This window comes from Palaemon carinicauda, chromosome 11 (assembly GCF_036898095.1).
Source record: "Palaemon carinicauda isolate YSFRI2023 chromosome 11, ASM3689809v2, whole genome shotgun sequence".
Classification (NCBI taxonomy): Eukaryota; Metazoa; Arthropoda; class Malacostraca; order Decapoda; family Palaemonidae; genus Palaemon; species Palaemon carinicauda.
In genome coordinates, this window is record NC_090735.1 from 125,791,676 (window position 1) to 125,814,175 (window position 22,500).

At 36.4% G+C, this 22,500-nt stretch overlaps 1 protein-coding gene across 3 annotated transcripts in view; it reads right to left on the bottom strand.

The window, feature by feature from the left end:
• Nucleotides 1-22,500, bottom strand: part of LOC137650186 (patched domain-containing protein 3-like) — a 204,079-nt gene that overhangs the window by 18,557 nt on the left and 163,022 nt on the right. For 2 of the 3 annotated variants that reach the window (XM_068383361.1, XM_068383360.1), the window contains 2 exons: nt 16,557-17,345; nt 14,473-14,804 (listed from right to left, as the gene is read on the bottom strand). In XM_068383361.1, coding sequence (XP_068239462.1) covers nt 14,473-14,804; nt 16,557-17,230 — 1,006 coding nt within the window. In that variant the 5' untranslated portion in view covers nt 17,231-17,345. Of the gene's footprint in view, nt 1-14,472; nt 14,805-16,556; nt 17,346-21,345; nt 21,910-22,500 lie in introns of those variants that run through there. The other variant, XM_068383359.1, reaches the window with a different exon arrangement.

The window sequence follows — 22,500 nt, forward strand, 5'->3', positions numbered from 1 at the left end:
CCTGCAGTACAGGACCAGAAAAGCAGCCCTTATAATTAGAGTAAAGTAACAAATGTAGCCTGACAAACTATATTCCGGTAATTACATCTTATGACAATGACACTCTTAGGTACACCCACGACAATTATGTCATTAAGCCGAAACAACAGCATAAACTGCTACGACACACAAGGGAACCTCTCGGGTAAGTGGGTCAGTGAGTCAGCCCTGACCTCGTGTTCTAAGAATCTACCCTAGAAACGATGATCGAAACCGACCTTTCCTTTTTACTTCTGCTGTGGCATAAGCTGTGACAACAGCAGCAGAAGCAGGAACAGCAAAATCAGGAACAGCAGAAGCAGGAACAGCAGTAGAAGCAGTAACAGCAGTAGAAGTAGTAACTGCAGTAGAAGCAGTAACTGCAGTAGAAGCAGTAACTGCAGCAGCAGTACTAGCAGAAAGAGTACAAACAGGAACAAGAACAGCACCAAAGTCTTGAAAAATAAAATAGTGAATATGTCTTGGACAGGTTTGTTGGGATCAACTGGAGAAGAGGCACCTCAGTGCTACCAACTGGAGAACACACTATTCGTAATGAATCAACTGGAAAATACGCACCTCAGGGCTACCAACTGAGAACATACTCCTAATTTAACCAACATGAGAGAAAGAAAACTTGATTGTATTCATAGCTGTAATTATAAAAATACAATAAGAACGTTAATTGTACAGACAATTATGGAAGTATTAAGGCAATCAGAAACTGTACTGTTCAACTGGCTTAAAATCTTTACACTTATCATCAATAACTATAAAAAACAATAGTTTGTCTCCAGAAACTCTTATCGAAATAGTCTACTAACTTCCTACTTCTGCTGTGGCATAAGCAGCAATAGATCCAGCAGAAGCAGGGACATCAAAACCAGTATTGAATTAACAGAAAAAAACTGCCTTGTGCAAATTCTATGGTTAGATGCGAAAATGGGGTCTCGGAACAGCTGCACCTATGCAATATTTCCGCGTTAGCAATTTCCCGCTACCTCTGGACGGGAGCCAAGCGTGGCTCCCTACGCTTCTCCAGCCCAACCATCTCCTAAATCAGATACCATTAATTTTTTTTTTCCACTGAGAAAATTGACCCAATATTCTCCTTAATAAGTTACCTTTACTATCATTGATAACCCTTATACTTCAATTCCGTGATCTTCATTAAAAGATTCCAACACCCTTCTACATTTAATCAAATATGGCAAGCAACTAAAATCAAGATAGAGTAACTTTGATCCATAGAAATTTTGCAATTCCACACAGAGAGAGAGAGAGAGAGAGAGAGAGAGAGAGAGAGAGAGAGAGAGAGAGAGAGAGAGAGAGAGAGAGAGAGAGAGAGAGAGAGAGAGAGAGAATGTAAAAGTTTAGTACGTATCGAGGCCAGAAGTTCCGGAAGGTTGTATATTCTAAGTCTGAAATTCCCAATTAATAATGCAATTTACAAAGAGCTTTTGTTTATGTCTGCCTGCTTTGTGATTCTTTAAAAGTTCTTGACTAGATAAAGAAGGAAAAGTAGCGTGTTTTTCAAGGAAAAGTAGCGTGTTTTTCAAGGAAAAGTAGCGTGTTTTTCAAGGAAAAGTAGCGTGTTTTTCAAGGAAAAGTAGCGAGTTTTTCAAGGAAAAGTAGCGTGTTTTTCAAGGAAAAGTAGCGTGTTTTTCAAGGAAAAGTAGCGTGTTTTTCAAGGAAAAGTAGCATGTTTTTCAAGGAAAAGTAGCATGTTTTTTTTAAGGATACCCACAAGATAGAAAAACAATTGAAGTGAATACACTTTTGGGGAATTAATTACAATTTTGAATAACTAGAACTGCAATAAGAAAATTTATGAAAAATATTTTGACTATCGTTCGCATTAATCAAGAGGAAAATACGAAAAAGGACCAAAATAAAAAAAAAAAATCGCTAAGAATAAATTATTACTACTATGAATTTAGCTCTTGCAAGGTCCATAAGATGAAAGGAATCCCTATGGAATAAGAAAATCCTATATTATAGGAACCTTGCAAGCAGATGCAGATGAAACCTTTAATATACCAAGCTATGTAGTACATTTAAACCCTTAAATTTGGACAAGTAAACATAAGTGTCACAAATACCGGTATAATAGATTACTCAAGAAGAAAAAAGTTATCTTGTGGTTATTTGAATAACGTTTGCGGTACAAAGATAAAAACTATTTTAAAAATCAGTAAAATGTTTTCAGTATTATTATTATTATTATTACTATCCAAGCTACAACCCTAGTTGGAAAAGCAAGATGCTATAAGCCCAGGGGCTCCAACAGGGAAAAATAGCCCAGTGAGGAAAGGAAATAAGGAAATAAATAAATGAAGAGAACAAATTAACAATAAATCATTCTAAAAAAGTAACAACGTCAAAACAGACATGTCATATATAAACTATTAACAATATCAAAAACAAATATGTCATAAATAAACTATAAAAAGACTCATGTCCGCCTGGTTAACAAAAAAGCATTTGCTCCAACTTTGAACTTTTGAAGTTCTACTGATTCAACTACCCGAAGAAACCTTAAAATAGATATTAAATTTTGCGTAAATTTAAATGAGAAAAAGTAAAATAACTTAGCGCTATTGTGTTTAAACTCGTCCACCGACCTCAAGACCCACAGGCAGTGAAGATGCACAGTCCACACGTTCGACTTCAGAGCGCCCGTGCACGAGACAGGCAATCTTCCACGTCGCCCGCGGGTCATGAATAAAACTCGCGTGTGAAGTAATCAAGAAAATAGTCACATATGACCAATCAGGTTTTTTTTCACAGTACCTTATCTTCATTAGAACTTTAATCTGTTTTATGAGGTTAAAATAACGGTACACTTAACACTGGAGGAGTTTCATTTAGTTTGACAAGTGGGGATACCTTAACGTGGAGAGAAAATTGTGTATTGACATGATCAGCAAAGCTGTACTAGTCAGGATCACCAATACTATAGTCCATTTCTTTTAGTCAGGCAGAAATGCACAGACTCGCAGCGGTGCCCTTTTAGCTCGGAAAATTTTCTGATCGCTGATTAGTTAGAATTATCTCGTCCAACCAATCAGCGATCGGGAAACTTTTCCGAGCTAAAAGGAAAAGTTTCCTGATCGCTGATTGGTTAGAATTATCTCGTCCAACCAATCAGCGATCGGGAAACTTTTCCGAGCTAAAAGGGCACCGCTGCGAGTCGGTGCAAATCTGCCTCGCTAAAAGAAATTGACTTTTGGTTGGTTGCTCAAACTGTTTAGTTTCTTTGGTCGCTGCAACTTCACCATCCTTGTGAGCTAGGGATGGGGGAGAGGGTTTGAGGGAGCCTATAGGTCTATCTGCCGAGTCATCAGCAGCCATTGCCTGGCCCTCCTTGTTCCTAGCTTGGGTGGAGAGGGGGCTTGGGCGCTGATCATGTTTATATGGTCAGTTTCTAGGGCATTGTCCTGCTTCATAGGACAATGTCACTGGCCCTTGCCTCTGCCAGTCATGAGCGGCCTATAAGCGAGACAAAAGTTTCCCACCATCACCAACGCGTGGTTTGCCAGCGTGGTGATGTAACCTGGCTAAACCCCATTCATGAATAAGAACATGTCTGAGGCCTTTGTCCTGTAGTGAACTTGTAGTAGATGACTAGACAGACGTTCTCTTGCTTGAGGGTACACTCGAGCACACTATCTTATTTCTCTTCCTCTTGTTTTTATAAGTTTTTATTGTTTATATAGGATATAACTATTTTAATGTTACTGTTCTTAAAATTTTATTTTTCCTCTTTCCTTTCCTCACCGGGCTATTTTCCCTGTTGAAGCCCCCGGCCGTATAGTATCCTGCTTTTCCAACTAGGGTTTCAGCTTAGCAAGTTATTATAATAATAATAATAATAATAATAATAATAATAATAATAATAATAATAATAATAATAATAATAAAACAAACCAATGTGATTTCAATGCCACGTAAGTAGGTATCCATCGCTCTTCACGACCTTGTAATGCTACCACAACATTGAATTGACACCCAGCATGTCACGCTATCAATAATTACAGAAAATATGTTGAATAATTAAAGTAGAATGACATTCCAATATCAGCAAAATCTAAGTCTTCCAAGCTTACAATTAGATTCTATAGTTATTACAAGCTAAGATGTAACCCAAGTTAGAGAAAAATCGAAATTTAAAACTAGCCCAGTAAGGGAAAATAAAACTTATTGTAAACATCATTCTAACACAAAAAAAAGGAGTCATCCAGAGTAACTATATGAAAGAAACGCAAAAAAAAAATGTAATCTCTCTCTCTCTCTCTCTCTCTCTCTCTCTCTCTCTCTCTCTCTCTCTCCTCTCTCTCTCTCTCTCTCTCTCTCTCTCTCTCTCTAGGCATCTGGCCTTATGTCACTACTTTTCCTCGTACAGACAGTTTGTTAATCGTAATTCCCCATTTGAAACTAGTTCGTCAATTTCTAAAATTCATAATGCGCTAATGAAAGAGTATAAAAAAAAACAAATAATAATGTCAAGCTATATATTCTAAAACACTCACGATCAACAAAACTAAAATAAAACTAATAATTATTCTTCTATCCCCTGAGGCAGAAGGCGAAAGTAATGAGACCTTAAACACGTCAAGATTAATGTAGATAGCCAACCACACCGGTTACCCCCCCCCCCCCACCTCCCGAACCATCACCACAAGCGTACATCTGCACCCAAGGACCTTTTCTCAAGGGCCATCTAGTCCATAATCAACAAATGTCATCGATAGCATCAAAAACTTTCACCAACGTAATTATATAATGAACTGAACTTTGTCCAAATATCCTTATGGTGTCGGGTATTATTATTTCAAAGCTCTTCTGTCATCATCTCCTTCTACGCCTATTGACGCAAAGTGCCTTGGTTAGATTTCGCCAGTCCTCTCTATCTTGGACTTTTAACTAATATAAGCCCTTTGCTCATCATCATCTCCTACGCCTATTGAGGCAAAGGCCCTTGGCTAGATTTCGCCAGTCTTCTCTATTGGGCTTTTAATTCAATATAAGCCCTTTGCTCATCATCATTTCCTCCTAGGCCTATTGACGCAAAGGGCCTTGGTTAGATTTCGCCAGTCTTCTCTATCTTGCTATTTCAAATCAATACAAGTCCTTTCCTCCTCTCCCCATACGCTTAATGACGCAAAGGGCCTTTTGTTAGATTTCACCAGTCGTCTCTTTCTTGGGATTTTAAATCAATACTTCATTATTATCTCTCACTTCACTTTTCATTGTTCTCAGCCATGTAGGCCTGGGTCTTCCATGCCTACGTGGCTATTTAAAGTAATTTTGATTCCTATTAGAGATTTTATAGAACGTCACAGCAAATATTGAAATTATTTTGAAAGAATCTAAACTTCTGGACTAGCTGTTGCAGTCGGAAAATTTTTTTACTCGTGATAGAAAATATTCTATATTTACCTCCAAATTAGTACTGAGCTTTGTTGCCGTTACCTAACCGTTGCTTAGATTTAACCTGGACCTGACTTAAGTCAGTTATTAGATATTTAACTTTGTTTTGATTTGGTCACAATATTTCAGAAATAGATCTGTAACAATAATTGTAAAAGACTGCCAAGTCTTTTAACGTACTTAAGAAGTATGGAACGAGAGACTTAGTGTACATGTGTAATTTTGAAATCCTATACACGAATATGCAAGTTTGAATGGTCATGTATGAGAGAGAGAGAGAGAGATAGAGAGAGAGAGAGAGAGAGAGAGAGAGAGAGAGAGAGAGAGAGAGAGAGAGAGAGAGAGAGATGACAGCTGGTCACAACAGTGTCCTTGTAGAGTTTGTCTGGTACCACAGTGATTAACTTCTTTGGTTTTCTTTTTATTTATTTTTTAATTTAGGTCAAGATGTCCATTTCTGACATGATTATAATTGAGCCTTATACTTTTGGTCGGAAAGACCATTCCACTGACATTAGACTGAACAAATACTTAAGAGTAACCAAAGTGTTTGGATAGGTGCCATTATAGGGATGGCTATTAACACTGGAAGTCTAGCTTAAATCTGGATATGAAGATATTTGAATTTGTCGAAGGCGTAGATATAAAATTTTATATTGTCAGAATAATAACTAAGATCTCCAGTCTTGATTTCTTAAATAAAATTCAATCTTCAGTCTAGAGGAAATCTATACAATCTGTCGTCAATCTAAAAAAAAAAAAAAAAAAAAAAAAAAAAAAAAAAAAAAAAAAAAAAAAAAAAAAAAGGGAGTTAAATTTTAATATACAAGTCAACTGTTTAAGACCGATCTTAAGCGACATATGTTCAAGACAAGAATTTGGTTGACACTTTACTCTGCCCTACAGTAATTAAACAAACATAACTACTTGTTTACGGGGCTGGTTCTAACTACAAACATAGCCCAGGGCCATATTTGAAGTCGTGCTAAGCTCTTTAAAAAGTTATGAAATTAACATTCCACGCGTCAGCGAGAATGAGACTCAACCGAGATGCAAGACCTTCGCTTTGCAAAGGACCCTTTCCCTTGTAACCTTACGTCCCTTCGGACTGTTGGGACCCCACCCATCCTACCTCATCCCCACTCAAGGACTTAACTTGCACTGTGGGCATTCCACCCAATCTATCCTTAAGGAATTTAGGTGTATTGTGGGCATTCCACACAACCTAATTTTGTGGACAACGTGAGCTGTGGGCATCCCACCCACCCACACTTAAGGACTTTACGTGTATTGTGGACATCCCACTCAAACTACTCCTATGGACAACGTAAGCTGTGGGCATCCCACCAACCCCACCCTTAAGGTCTTAACTTGCACTGTGGGCCTCCCACACAACCTATTCTTATGGACAACGTGAGCAGTGGGCATCTCATCAACCCACACTTAAGGACTTTACGTTTACTGTGGGCATCCCACACAGCCCACCCTTATGGATTTGCCGTAAGCTGTGGGCATCGCACCCCACCCCACTCTAACACTGTAAAGTGCACTACTATGGGGACACCATTCCCCACTCTTAGGGACTTCGACGTGGCTTTCTTCTCCTTGAAACCTGACACGAATTTCAACTAATAAGCCCAATAGCCTTCTAGCACTGTTGCTAGAAGCTACCACGTCTGTCAGAAGAACTTTCGAAGGTACCACCAGAGTTCAAGGATAACGTATTCACAGTTAACCGATCGTAAAACTATACGGACACTCATTCTGTTCGAAGTGCTCCTTTGAATGGGGACTTGCGATGAATGAAAAGACTGGGGAATAGGCATCTTACCACTGCGGGTTGCATAATTGCAAGAGTTCATGCTTGGCCACAAGGGGTAGGCAATCTGCGACAGCCAACAGATGGGTATTGCCTGTGGCGATTGAACACAACTTTTACATTTACCCAGTTGGCTAAGACTAGAAACATTATTTCAACCAAGTTGACTATGACTAGAAACATTACTTCAAACATTATTTCAACCAAGTTGGCTATGACTAAAACATTATTTCAACCAAGTTGGCTATGACCAGAAACATTAGTTTAATCAAGTTGACAATGACTAGAAACATTAGTTTAACCAAGTTGGCTATGGCTAGAAACATTATTTCAACCAAGTTGGCTATGAATAAAAACAGTTTAACCAAAGTTTTTCATTTGAAATCATGATATTAAGGTATTCTCTCTATAGCCCGATAATTCACAGTTCTTAATGAAATGTCGGAATCATTATCTAACATTAGGTGATTAACGAATTAAAACAAAACTAAATGACAATTTAGACGTAAGCATAACAGTCTCCTTTGAAATAATAGAAGACAGCATTTGGACTTTTAACAATAGTCCATTTCTTTTAGCGAGGCAGATTTGCACCGACTCGCAGCGGTGCCCTTTTACCTCGGAAAAGTTTTCTGATCGCTGATTGGTTGGACAAGATCATTCTAACCAATCAGCGATCAGGAAAAATTTTCCGAGCTAAAAGGGCACCGTTGCGAGTCGGTGCAAATCTGCCTCGCTAAAAGAAATGGACTATAGTACTGTTATTCTCTAATAACGGATTCAGGCCTACTATAAATGCTCTTAGCGAAGGACGTGGTGAACTACTTAAACGGTACTTTATGGCCTTGCACGATTTCAATGTGGTTAAGGCATTTCGCTTTCCCCAACCTTTAAAACAATCTGTGTACAAAAAATCTGGTCCAGGTAATAATTCTAATAAGTTTGAAACAGGAAACCATAAGAGAAAGCTCTCTTTTCCCCTCATGTTTTGCCAGTAGGGAATTGCTTATGAAGACTATACTGTTAAAAAAAAAAAAAAAAAAAAAAAGTAATTTTAATCGGGGATTTTCCGTAAAATATAGTTCTCAACCGTATTTCAGTAAAATACAGGGGACCGTATTTTAACGTACTTTGTTATTATCTTTTACGGGTTGGTGACCGTAATGTCAATCTTACATCAATATGTTTTTAAAACTATAAAAATCCCAGAATAATGTTGCCAGGCATTCACAGTTATTATTATTATTATTACTATCCAAGCTACAACCCTAGTTGGAAAAGCAAGATGCTATAAGCCCAGGGGCTCCAACAGGGAAAAATAGCCCAGTGAGGAAAGGAAATAAGGAAATAAATAAATGAAGAGAACAAATTAACAATAAATCATTCTAAAAAAAGTATTAACGTCAAAACAGACATGTCACATATAAACTATTAACAACATCAAAATTATTAATAAAAATTCTTAACAGTGTGGCTTTGATAATAAACCAATTATGCAGTGTAATATGCAAAATACCTAAGAATGTATACGATAACTTGATCTTGTGAGTCCTATAGAGAGTAGTGTTCCCTGCGTCATACGACTAGGAAATTAAGAAAGCTTCAAGACCAAAAATTCCATCATATATTGAAAAATTACTTCAAAACCATATTTATATAGAAAATAATTACATCACCTCAATGATAGCCACTACGAGACCTCTAACACCTTTCATAACGTTTAAAAAAGGCTCCCAGGAGACATACGAATAATTGAAGATATTAACTTTCAAGAGGAAACTGAAGACTCACATTCTGGGAGTGTTTTGACAATGATGAAAGAACATTAAGCTAACAATATGCATTGTGAAAGGTTAAATGCTCCCAAATGAACATCATAACACGACCGTGGAGGTCCTGTAAAGAGTAGGGTTCCCCTTAAAGTAAAGTAAAAAGCAATGTAAAGTAACTTCCATTCATTATGCAATCTTAGAATATCGCATAAATTGAGACCCCAACAAAAGATTCTTTATTCAATCTAAGAAGATCGCATAAATCGAAACCCCAACAAAAGATTCATTTTTCAATCTTATAATATCGCATAAATTGAGACCCCAACAGAAGATTCATTATTCAATCTAAGAAGATCGCATAAATTGAGACCCCAACAAAAGATTCATTATTCAATCTAAGAAGATCGCATAAATCGAAACCCAATCCAGTTCTCACTTTCTCGAGGTGGTAAAATAACTCCGGACACGTGACGTCACAGACCACGAATTTTTAATGAAGCCCCTGGAATCTGACCCAGATTAAAAAGCCACAAAGATCATAAGGGCTTCCCCCCACACACGGTTCAGGTTTATTTAAATGACGGTATGTTGGTAATATTTTGTTTTGTTGAGTTTTCATTTGAAGTTTCATCAATTCTCGTTGAGTTTGGTTAGGTTCCCTAAAGTTTCATTTAGTTAAGATTCCCTATAGTTTTATCAAGGGAAAATCCTATTTAATGGTTAAAATTGCACTTAACAGTTAAAACAGTACTAAACAGTTAAAACAGTACTAAACAGTTAAAACTGTACTAAACAGTTAAAATTGTACTAAACAGTTAAAACTGTACTAAACAGTTAAAATTGTACTAAACAGTTAAAATTGTACTAAACAGTTAAAATAGCACTAAGTAGTTGAAATTGAGCTAAACAGTTACATTTGCACTAAACAGTTAAAATAGCACTAAACAGCTAAAATCCCATTAACGACTTTATAGTTGAAATTGCATTAAACAGTTAAAATTGCACTAAGTTAAAATTGACCTAAACAGTTAAAATAGCACCATGCAGTTAAAATCCCATTAACGACTTAAAATTAGTCAATATTCCTTTGAAAATCAGGTTGAAATTCACATTCATTAAAATCAGATTAAAGTGAAATTAAATCTTTTCATTAAGTTGAAATTTAAATTTGGGGATAGCGTACGGTGCCCCAGAGATCTCTATTCAAACCAGCAGTTTGATAAACAGCCTTTGGAATACTTGAATTCTTAATAAGAAGAGCGGGTGGAGATGAGCGAGACTATAGGAATGTTAACGAGAGAAGGTGTCGAGGACTGGAAAGTTTCCTTACACAGCAGGACAAGAATTTAGGAGCCTTTTGATATTTAGGAAAACTTAGGTTTCTTGCACAGTAGAGAGAGAGAGAGAGAGAGAGAGAGAGAGAGAGAGAGAGAGAGAGAGAGAGAGAGAGAGATAGGGGGGGGGGGCTCGTCCTGTCTTTCAAATTCAAAGTTTCTTATACGGTTTTGTGAAAAAATTAAGCAAAAAATAATTTCTATATTATCTAAAGTTGAAGAATATTCTAAATGCCATAAATATTAATTCCTCATTTAGGGGATATATTACATAAATACCTAAATTTGGCAAAATAACGTGAATCTTAGTACAGTAAAATCCAAAATAGTCTATACTAATTTTGAATGTTATCTATCTTTTTAAAAGTGATCGCTGTTATCTTTTTAAAATTACTGCAGTCAAAACATCATGAGAATAATAATTAATTTTCTGTATTCTTTCATCTTCCGCGAAAATAAATTGTCGACTATCTATGATCGTCAACCAGCAAACACAACGCCCATATTTAATCTAGCAAACCATATTTTCCAGTTACCGTATCTTTATTCACTGAATTAAAATCTAAATTATGTAATACTACTGATCTTCAATATAAAGACTAAAACCACATTTAATTAGTGCACAACAAATTCGACCTTTCATTGTTTGGTAATTAGAACGCGTAGCAGAACTAATTCAAGTTAAGTTCAGGGTTGCTATAAATGAAGTTAAGAACATAGGCCTAAAGACATTCTTCTAATGTTGGGGAAACCACGAACAGACTTAAACCACGTGTACTGGTATGTTAGTAGCTGTAGGAAATAACATACTTAAGTATCAAGTGGGTGTTGCTATTAATGGAAGTTAAGAACATAGGCCTAAAAACATTCTTTTAACTTTGGGGAAACCACGAACAGATTTATTTAAAACCACGAGTACTGGTATGTTAGTAACTGTAAGAAATAACATACTAACTTGAATATTAAGTAATTTTGTACCAATACATTTAGAAATCTTTATTATTTAGTTTGCTAAAGAATTTAGGCCTAAAAAAATTCTTCAAATTAAGGGGAAACCACGGACAGATTTATTTAAAACCACGTGTACTGGTATATTAGTAACTGTAGGAAATAACATACAAACTCGAGTATTAAGTAATTTTGTACCAATACATTTAGAAATCTTACCACGAACAGACTTTTAAACCACGTGTACTGGTATGTTAGTAACTGTAGGAAATAACATACAAACTCGAGTATTAAGTAATTTTGTACCAATACATTTAGAAACCTTTATTATTTAGTTTGTTACCAATTTTAAATTTCTTCAAGTATAGATGTGAGCCGTGAGTCATATTACAGTGACGATTTAACAATAACTGAACAATACGCGATATGAAATGTTGAATACTCTGAACGAACAAAGTAAAACGACAGTGGAGGTCCTGCAAAGAGTGGGGTTCCCCTGCTATATGGGGGACCGGAGAAGCAGCCAGAAGTCAAGTTAAAGTTAAGTAAAATAAAGTTACGCTCTTAAATGTTCCATGAAATACGTAATTTACTGTTGAGAGAAATTCTCCCGATATTAAATTACAACTATGAAAAAACTTAGTTTTGTTTTGTCACAGCGACCTAAAACTCTCAGACTGACGGGAGGTCAAATAACTAACGGTAATACTTGTAAGAAAATATAAACAGAGTATGTCTCGTGCAAGCGTGTGTAGGCGAGCAATTCTTAGTGGATTAGGCGAAATCGAAGATTTAAGAGAAATGTGCGCAAGGTATATTAAGGTGGGTTATTTGAGATAGTTTGGAATTTTTTTTTGATGTAGTGAGATGTGGCAGTTAAGAAATTAGTTTTTTTCTATTATTATTATTATTATTATTATTACTTGTTAAGCTACAACCCTAGTTGAAAAAGCACGATGCTATAAACCCAGGGGCTCCAGCAGGGGAAAATAGCCATGTGAGGAAAGGAAACATGGAAAAAAATATTTCAATGACAGTAACAACATTAAAATAAATATTTCTTATATGAACTATAAACACTAACAGAGAGAGAGAGAGAGAGAGAGAGAGAGAGAGAGAGAGAGAGAGAGAGAGAGAGATTTTCTGGCTTGTTTACCTTGAAGAAGATTCCACCTATAATTCTAAATTTGTATCTACTTAGAGAATGTCAGTTCAAAGAGTTTTGTTAGGGTTCAATACAATGCCCATAATTTGCGCCAGGAACTAATTTTAGCTAAATCTCTTATCAAGGGATTAGGTAATCATAAGTCTAAATTATTATTATTATTATTATTATTATTATTATTATTATTATTATTATTATTATTATTATTATCATCTAAGCTACAACCCTGGTTGGAAAAGCAAGATGCTATAAGACCAAGTGCTCTAACAGGGAAAAATAGTCCAGTGAGGAAAGGTAATAAGGAAATAGACGATATAAGTAGTAATGAAAATTAATATAAAATATTTTAAAAACATTAACATTAAAAAAGATGATTTGATATATAAGCTAAAGGACTTATGTAAGCCTGTGCAACATGAAAGAATTTGCTGCGAGTTTGAACTTTTTGAAGTTCTACCGATTCAACTACCCAGGAAGATCATTCCACAACTTGGTCACAGCTGGAATAAAACTAATACGAGTACTGTGTAGTATCGAGCCTCATGATGGAGGTGGCCTGACTATTAGATTTAACTGCGTACCTAGTTTTCACGACTACAAGAATCCGTGGCACATAAGAGTGGTAATCATATACTGACGAACAAGACTAAACCCCATATAAGTATATAGTACTTAAAGTAATGGGCCCAGAACAAGTACCCTGAGGAACCCCCCAGACATTCCTAGTCACGATGGTGCCCATAAAAAACTACTCTGCAATACATTATTCAAACATTCAATAATAATGACAAGAAGAGACCAACACACTCGCATCTGTTTGAGTTTGAGGTCAATGGCCTTTATGATTAACGAAGTCGAAGGCAGCACTAAAATCAAGGCCAATCATACGAACTTTCATTGACCATAATCAAGAGATTCCTGTACAACATTGGAGATTATATGAAGGGCATCACATGGCCCAAGTTTTTTCGAAAGCCAACTTGCAGACTAAGGAACAGATGATTTACTTAGACGTACCAGTTTTAAATAAAGTTGTCAAAAGACGTTAAAACTGTTGTCAAAAGACGTTAAAACTTGTCAAAAGACGTTAAAAATGCTAAAAATGTTGTCAAAAGACCTCAAAAATGTTGTCAAAAGACTTATATAAAGGTTACAACCTGCAGAACAAGGCACAGATGATTTACTTCTGCCTACAAAAAAAAAAAAGATCGAAATTGAATAGTAATCTGAAGTACTGTATATCTGTGGGGTAATTTAAAATTACCCAAAAAAATCTTACGTAAGTACGACTTCAAGCTTACAAGTTCGGAGAGAGAATTTTCAAACGCACGCTTCTACGGTTAAAGAAATCAGGGTACTTTCCTGTTATGGCCCCACCACTAATTTCCGATATAACCCAATACTATTTTTTAGGTTAGGTTAGGTAAAATTATTTAATGTGTAGGTGGATAAAATTCAAACCTAACCTAACCTAAAATACAGTATTAAAGTTATAGTACCCCTGCACTAATTAAATTGCACTGGCTGCCGGTAAAAGCGAGAATTGAATACAAGCTTCTCTTACTAACGTTTAAGATACCGAACCAAAATATCTAAAAGAATGCCTGAATAAACTAGAACTAGAAACAAATGTTAACATAAGACACATGAGTGACAAACAAAGGCTATCTGAACCAAGAACAAATAGTAAATTTGGTGAAAGGGCTTTTAGCTCCTGTGCGCCTAGACATTATAATAAACTGCCAACTGAAATGAAGGACCTAAAGGGAGCAACTGAATTTAAGAAGAAACTAAAGACATTACTTTTCACAAGATCATATGATTTGGAAGATGCTACAATCAAAGAATTGTATAAGTTATAATGAAAATGTTTCGTTAGATGATTAATATGGACCCGCCCGAGAAGTAGTTCACTCGACTTCAGTGGAGGGTTGGATTTAAACCCAAAACAAGTAAACAAGTAAATGAGTAAACAGTACTTACCCAACATGAGAAAAGGCGCCGCCATGTTGATTCCAATGAACTCCAGGCCTATATAGATGAGGAACCCGAAGGAGGCCAGGCAAGCCAGGGCAGCCGATACGACGCCCATCAGCCCCAGCCAGGGTTTGGTCCTCACCCAATCTCCCATCATGACCGTCACCACGCTGAAGACGACCATGATGACCACGGTGACTCCGAAATAAGGGATGACGGAGTTCGTGTTGTTTTCCAGTTCCGTCTCGAGGGTTCGAGACACGAAGCGAGCCACTTCTATGGTTTCGAAGTCTCGATCGTTCAGAGCCTTTAGAAGAGCCTGTTCCCATATGCCAGCGCTGAAAGAAATAGTGGATCTATGAATCCGCAGTTCATTCATTTTAATATTCAACCAAATGCATTTAATCTTATTTGAAATCCTGACTATTCACAACCAACATTTGCAGTTAAAAAGAGTGGATTTAGGAATCCTGAATTCATTAATTTTAATATTCAACCAAATGCATTTAATCTTATTTGAAATCCTGACTATTTACAACCAACATTTGCAGTTAAAAGAGCGGATTTAGGAATCCTGAATTCATTAATTTTTCATTTTCAACCAAATGCATTTAATCTTATTTGAAATCCTGACTATTTACAACCAACATTTGCAGTTAAAAGAGCGGATTTAGGAATCCTGAATTCATTAATTTTTCATTTTCAACCAAATGCATTTAATCTTATTTGAAATCCTGACTATTTACAACCAACATTTGCAGTTAAAAGAGCGGATTTAGGAATCCTGAATTCATTAATTTTTCATTTTCAACCAAATGCATTTAATCTTATTTGAAATCCTGACTATTTACAACCAAAACTTGCAGTTAAAAGAGTGGATTTAGGAATCCTGAATTCATTAATTTTTCATTTTCAACCAAATACATTTAATCTTATTTGAAATCCTGACTATTTACAAGCAAAATTTGCATTTAAAAGTGGATTTAGGAATCTTCGAGTTCATTAACTTAATTTTAAACCAAAGACATTTAATCTTATTTGAAATCCTGACTATTCACAACCAACATTTGCATTTAAAAGTTCAAAGTAAAACAGACTTGGAATTTTCAACAATATGGGATATTAAAAGCAGTAATTTCTACAGTCTCCCCTAGAATATACGTTAAAATTTATCTAGTCTTCTATAAATCTCCCTAGTCCTCTATAAATCTCCCTAGTCCTCTATAAATCTCCCTAGTCCTCTATAAATCTCCCTAGTCCTCTATAAATCTCCCTAGTCCTCTATAAATCTCCCTAGTCCTCTATAAATCTCCCTAGTCCTCTATAAATCTCCCTAGTCCTCTATAAATCTCCCTAGTCCTCTATAAATCTCCCTAGTCCTCTATAAATCTCCCTAGTCCTCTATAAATCTCCCTAGTCCTCTATAAATCTCCCTAGTCCTCTATAAATCTCTCTAGTCTTCTATAAATTTTCGCAACCGATGGATTATTTGAGTAAAAATTTTAAGTTTAGCTGCTTAACTTATTAGTTCCTATTATCATAACGTTGCGAGAATGAAGTAAAGTTTAGTGTACTTTTATGAAACTTACTGATTTTTCCCCAAGTTTTAGAGTCGGTACCATTTCAATGTTCAAGGATAAATACTATCCCAGGAATAAAATGATTTAATGATTAAACTATTTAGAAAAAATGAATGATTTAATTAAACTATTTAAATAATGAACTTTAACTTACACCTGGTAAATCTAGTGTACTTTCATGAAACCTGATTTTCCAAGTTTTAAAGAATCGGTACCAGTTCCATGTTCAAGGAAAAAATACTATCCCAGGAATAAAATGATTTAATGATTAAACTATTTAGAAAAAATTAATGATTTAATTACACCATTTAAATAATGAACATTAACTTACACCTGGTAAATCTAGTGTACTTTCATGAAACCTGATTTTCCAAGTTTTAAAGAGTCGGTACCATTTCAATGTTCAAGGAAAAAATACTATCCCAGGAATAAAATGATTTAATGATTAAACTATTTAGAAAAAAATGAATGATTTAATTAAACTATTTAAATAATGAACATTAAACTTACGCCTCATCTTCCTTCCTGTGGTTGTTCTTGAGCCAGTAGGTGATGGAAAGCGCCTTCGCACTCTCTATGGTACTGGTGTTGGACAGCTGGATGCCCCCGAAGAAGAGAGGAAAGACGTAGGTCTCGAACGTCTGCGGGTTAATCATCAGCGGATAATTGAGACTGAAATTACCTATTTCAATATCAGGCATTAGGTCATGCAGGTCCAAGATGTCATTCTCGTAACACTGGCCGTCCCAGATGGCACAGAGGTCTTTGTACCGGGCAACCTGGTCATCTTCCAGGTGAGCTTCCACGGTGTGCACCAGGCGGTCCACTTCGATAATCTCGTCCCACACATTCTGCCGCAAGAGGCTCTCGCCGTCTTTGGCCACGATGATGAATCTGGCGAACCTTCCAGTCCGCGTGATCCTGGAAGGGTGGAAATCCGAACTGAAGTTGAGGTAGAAATAATTCTCGATGAGGGCTCGCTCGTCCTTGGCGCCTCCCGTCGTAGGAGCGAAGAGATACTCCGGGTCATCCTGATAGACGATGTTCTGGAAGCCTGTGGCCATGATGGCCGTGAGGAAAACCGGGATCATGATGAAGTAGCCATAGTGGTAGGAGATGAAGACGCCCAAGCGGTAGAAGCTTCGACTCAGAAAATGGTCGAATTTCTTCAGGAAATTCGCCATGGTTCGATGGCAGGACGGGTGTTCTGCCTGACAAGATTTCGTGAAGCAGCACCCGCAGTTCTGGGGGAGCTTGGTCGAGTCACTGCCGCTGGCGGCGTCGAAGTTGCTGTCGGTCCTGGAATAAAAAGAAAAAAAAATGTAAAAAATACATAATATTTTTGCCTTTCTTTTGATTCTTATATTCTATGAAAATTTAAAATAGTATATTAGGTTTTTACCTCTATTTTAATACTTCCATTCAATAAAGATATAATATACATATACATACATATACATACATACACACACACATACACACATACATACACATACATATATATATATATATATATATATATATATATATATATATATATATATATATATATATATATATATATACTTTAGTAAACTGATGTAGAGGGATAGTATATATTGCTATTTGCAAAAATACAAGGCGAAAGAGCAAATATTTTGAAAATCTTACGTCTACTAACAACATATTCTCTGCAAAACGTTGGAGAAATTAAGTTTCTTGTTGAAAAATCCTAAAAATCCAAGTTTTTTTTACTTAGACCTTAGATTCAACATGGTACAAAGTGAATTTTCTTGACAAACTTAAACTCAACATGGTACAAGGGGAATTTTCTTGACAAACTTACTCAAGATGGTACAAAGTGAATTTTCTTGACAAACAAACTCAACATGGTACAAAGTGAATTTTCTTGACAAACTTAAACTCAACATGGTACAAAGTGAATTTTCTTGACAAACTTAAACTCAACATGGTACAAAGTGAATTTTCTTGACAAACTTAAACTCAACATGGTACAAAGTGAATTTTCTTGACAAACTTAAACTCAACATGGTACAAAGTGAATTTTCTTGACAAACTTAAACTCAACATGGTACAAAGTGAATTTTCTTGACAAACTTAAACTCAACATGGTACAAAGTGAATTTTCTTGACAAACTTAAACTCAACATGGTACAAAGTGAATTTTCTTGACAAACTTAAAATTCAAAATTATACAAAATCAGCTTGAGAAACAATGTTCAAAATACACCCACCATAATTGCTTTTAGCTACAACGCAACATTTAAAAAGTCTAGCAAGTCGTTTCCTCTACAAAACCTCTACAATTATCACCTACAGCTTACAACCTTGGTAAGCCATTTCACAAGCGGCACCCGGAATGAATCCCTGAACATTTATTCTTTAAGTAACTTCCGTTATTCATGCACAGTAACGTTAAAAATAATGAGGGGTAGATGGAGATGGTTTGGGCATGCTCTTCGCCCTTCCTAAGAGATTAGTTCGCCAAACGTTTAGCTGGACTCCATAAGGCACGAGAAAAGTTGGAAGACCCAGGTCTACATGGCCGAGGCCTATGAAGAGCGAAGGAGGAGATGATGAATGGAGAAATATTGAATTAAGAGCTCAAGATAGAGACGAATGGCGAAATCTAACAGAGGCTCTTTGCGTCAATAGGCGTAGGGGGTGATGATTATGTTCATACACATTGAATCCACTCTTCAATTAACCAATGTTTCCCCGAAATCTTCACGTGAAGGTGGTTTTGTTTAAGGAAAAAAAAATCAAAACTATGAATTTCTTAACCCCAGTATTATGTCCATAATGGAACGGTTTACTTTCGCTTTAAATGTGTAAGGTTTAAAGGCCACTCATGAATGGCAGGGGCAAGGGACAGTGGCATTACCGATAATGCCCTATCAAGCAAGAATGACATTGAGCATGTATACATGATCTGCGCCCAAGCTCTCTCTCCACCTAAGCTAGGATCAAGGAGGGCCATGCAATGGCTGCCGAAGACTTCAGCAAACACGACCCACTCCTTAGCTCACAAGGATTGGGAGGTTGCAGCGACCAAAGAAACTAAAGAGTTTGAGCAGGACTCAATCCAAGACTGGCGTTCACCAGTCAGGGACGTTACTACACCACCCAAGCTAGGACCAAGGAGGGGCAGACAATGGCTGCTGAAGACTCAGCAGATAGATATATAGGTTCCCCCAAACACGGCCCCCCTCTCCTTAGTTCACAAGGATTGTTAGGTTGCAGCGACCAAAGAAACTAAATTGTTTGAGCGGGACTCAAATCCCAGTCTGGCGTTCACCAGTCAGGGACGTTACCACATCGGTCACCACAACCCTAAAGGACCGATTCTCTGGTCCTATACAGCAGGGGAACCCTTCTCTCTACTGGACCTTCAGTCATTTAATCGTATACATTCCAAGGATTTTAGCAATATACACAGCATATAACTTCTATTGTCAAACTAAAAAGTGCTGATTTTTTTTTCAATGAGGATTTTCGCGTTTTGTAGTTCATAAAATTAGTTCTCGGAAAGCTTAAGGATACGCATTTCCGCTGAAGAATTACGCAACTGGTAGAGTTAAACCACGCTATTTAAAACTTCAGTCGTCATGTGAGGTAATTGACTGAGGGATAAATATTACCTAAGCAGCCCACCGGAACAGACTTCGATGAAAATACTAATTTCAACCCAAATACATGAGCCATATATTTTTCCTCCGGTGCCTTAGATGACAGCGGAGGTAGCAGCAGTAGGGGGGTTCAACATTATGAAGCTTCATCTGTGGTGGATAACGGGGGAGGGTGGGCTGTGGCACCCTAGCAGTACCAGCTGAACTCGGTTGAGTCCCTTGTCAGGATGGGAGGAACGTAGAGAGTAGAGGTCCTTTTTCTTTGTTTTTGTCTCATTTGTTGATGTCGGCTACCCCCTAAAATTGGGGGAAGTGCCTTGGTATATGTATATATTTTTCCTACTCGCTATTTTGTTTTAAGCATTTCTAACCATGAATAGGGTTAATGTACCACTTTATATAAGCAATTATAAGGATCGTGGGTAAACCATGGTTTCAGGTGGGGGTAAATTGTCGACCAACCACTCCCTGACCCCCAACTATAATTGCACTAACGATTGTTTGCTTGGGAAATATTTCTGTGACATTTATTGAGGAATTTTACTTCCCTGAGAATCAAGTTTTGGCCAGACAAATATCTCGTTCACGTGCGTCTATTTTTAGCAATTTTGCGCTCAAATAGCAGCAGGAGTAGTAATAAACGCTATAATGTAATGATTTGCAGCAATGGTAATGGTTAGAAATACATAAACAAGACATCTAGTTGGAAAAATACATGGCTGATGTAAGTGGAGTGAAATTAATATATTTTCACCTATAATTCATGTAAGGTCTCTCAAGATGGTTTTTGTTTTTAGAATTTAAAAAAAAAATTACTTAAAGGACAACACCTTAAGATAAACTATGGTCAGGAACAACTGTTTTAGCAAACGACAATCCAGACTAGAAACACTACTCAAAATTTACAAGTTTTAAGAGACCATTGGCTAAATTTTACGCCAAGAACCAATTTTACCCAAAAAAGTTTTTCTATTAACTTTCTTACAAATTTCCCCGAACTACTTAAAACCAATAAATTTCCATAGAAAAATTACTAATATATTCGTTTATCTCTGATGACTACTAATAGCTGGATAATAATGTAACTTTGGCGTGGGCAATTACATAAATGAGAGGCGGTGAATTAGACTTTTATATCGTAAGAGGAATTATTGTCCAAATTAATTTTCACAAACATGAGCAGAATTCTCCAAAGCGAGTGAAGAACTTGTGACAATGATAATTGAGAAATCAAATTCTAAATTTGGATAATTGATAACGCCGAAATACTAGCCTACGAGTCATTGGAGCAATGAGATCATGTTTAATCGCAAGAGAAGCGAGCATATAGCAGAGCAAAAAAGTTTTAAATCATTGGCCCAATTTATAATACTACGAACACTGATAACGAGTTCATAGAAAATGGATTGAAAAGTATCGTTTTCTATGCGTCTGAAAGTCATGGCGACCAAAATACTCAAGTGTTTTGACAGTTTCATAACTTATTTAGTTTTGATTACAGCAACTATTTTAAAAAGATGAATGGTTTTTATGATGCTGAAAAGAACTTGATTTAAATATACGATATGATAAAACGACTATAATTGTACCTTACTCCCGTTTTTTAAAGTAGTAAAATATGTCAAAAACTTTATTGAATAATTTAGGCAAACTGCCGAGACTAAACTTACGTAGGAGATAGGACCTCCTCGCCATAAGCCTGGATTGGCGGGGTAGGACTCCTGTGTGTGGCCGCATGCACATGTCTGTCACGAAGGGTTCCTCCGGAGTTTATATGAATCCTCCTGGGACCCTTGCGAATTTTGGCACGGCTTCGGTCTTGTGGAGTGACCGTCATATTTAAACTCTCTTCCTAGAGTTAGAATGTCAAGGAGTAGGTGTCTCACCAAAGCACTTTTCATTAGGGGTACGATTATAATATCGAATAATAATTAAAACCCTTAAGATAGTTGTCACGGACACTTGAATTATGATATAAAACTTATATAACTTATAAGATAGCACTAGTAACGCTCCTATAACAAACAATAACAACAACGCTGTCGTAGTTCTGACCGGTTCGGAAAGAGGCTAAGTGGCAACTCGACTCAGCCATGGAGAGGAGAAACAGGAAAGTTAAGACCATCTTATAATATCGAATAATAATTAAAACCCTTAAGATAGTTGTCACAGACACTTGAATTATAATATAAAACTATATATAACTTTTCAGATAGCACTAGGAACGCTCTTATAACAAACAATAACAACGCTGTCGTAATTCTGACCGGTTAGGAAAGAGGCTAAGTGGCAACTCGACTCAGCCATGGAGAGGAGAAACAGGAAAGTTAAGACCAACTCCTGAACTAGAAAAAAAAGGCGAAAAATAAGTTTTTGGATATTCAAAGACGTAATTATGAAGTTGTTTAGGAAAATTAAATAGCTCTTATAACAAACAATAACAACAACGCTGTCGTAATTCTGACCGGTTAGGAAAGAGGCTAAGTGGCAACTCGACTCAGCCATGGAGAGGAGAAACAGGAAAGTTAAGACCAACTCCTTAAATAGAAAGAAAAAAAAACTGATGAAAAAATAAAGGTTTTGGATATTCAATGACGTATTTATAAAGTTGTTTAGGAAAATTAAAATAAGCTAGATCCATAATAGTTGATATTACACATTTACATGAACAAGAATTGTTAAAAGCCATACCACTGAATTAGACAAAGTTAAAAGCTATCGAGATGAATTTACTCTATTTCACATAGAAGATTGAAATTATCAGTTTTCTGGCATCCTGATGTCAATTTAATTCACCTACCATCATGATTATCGGTATTAATATA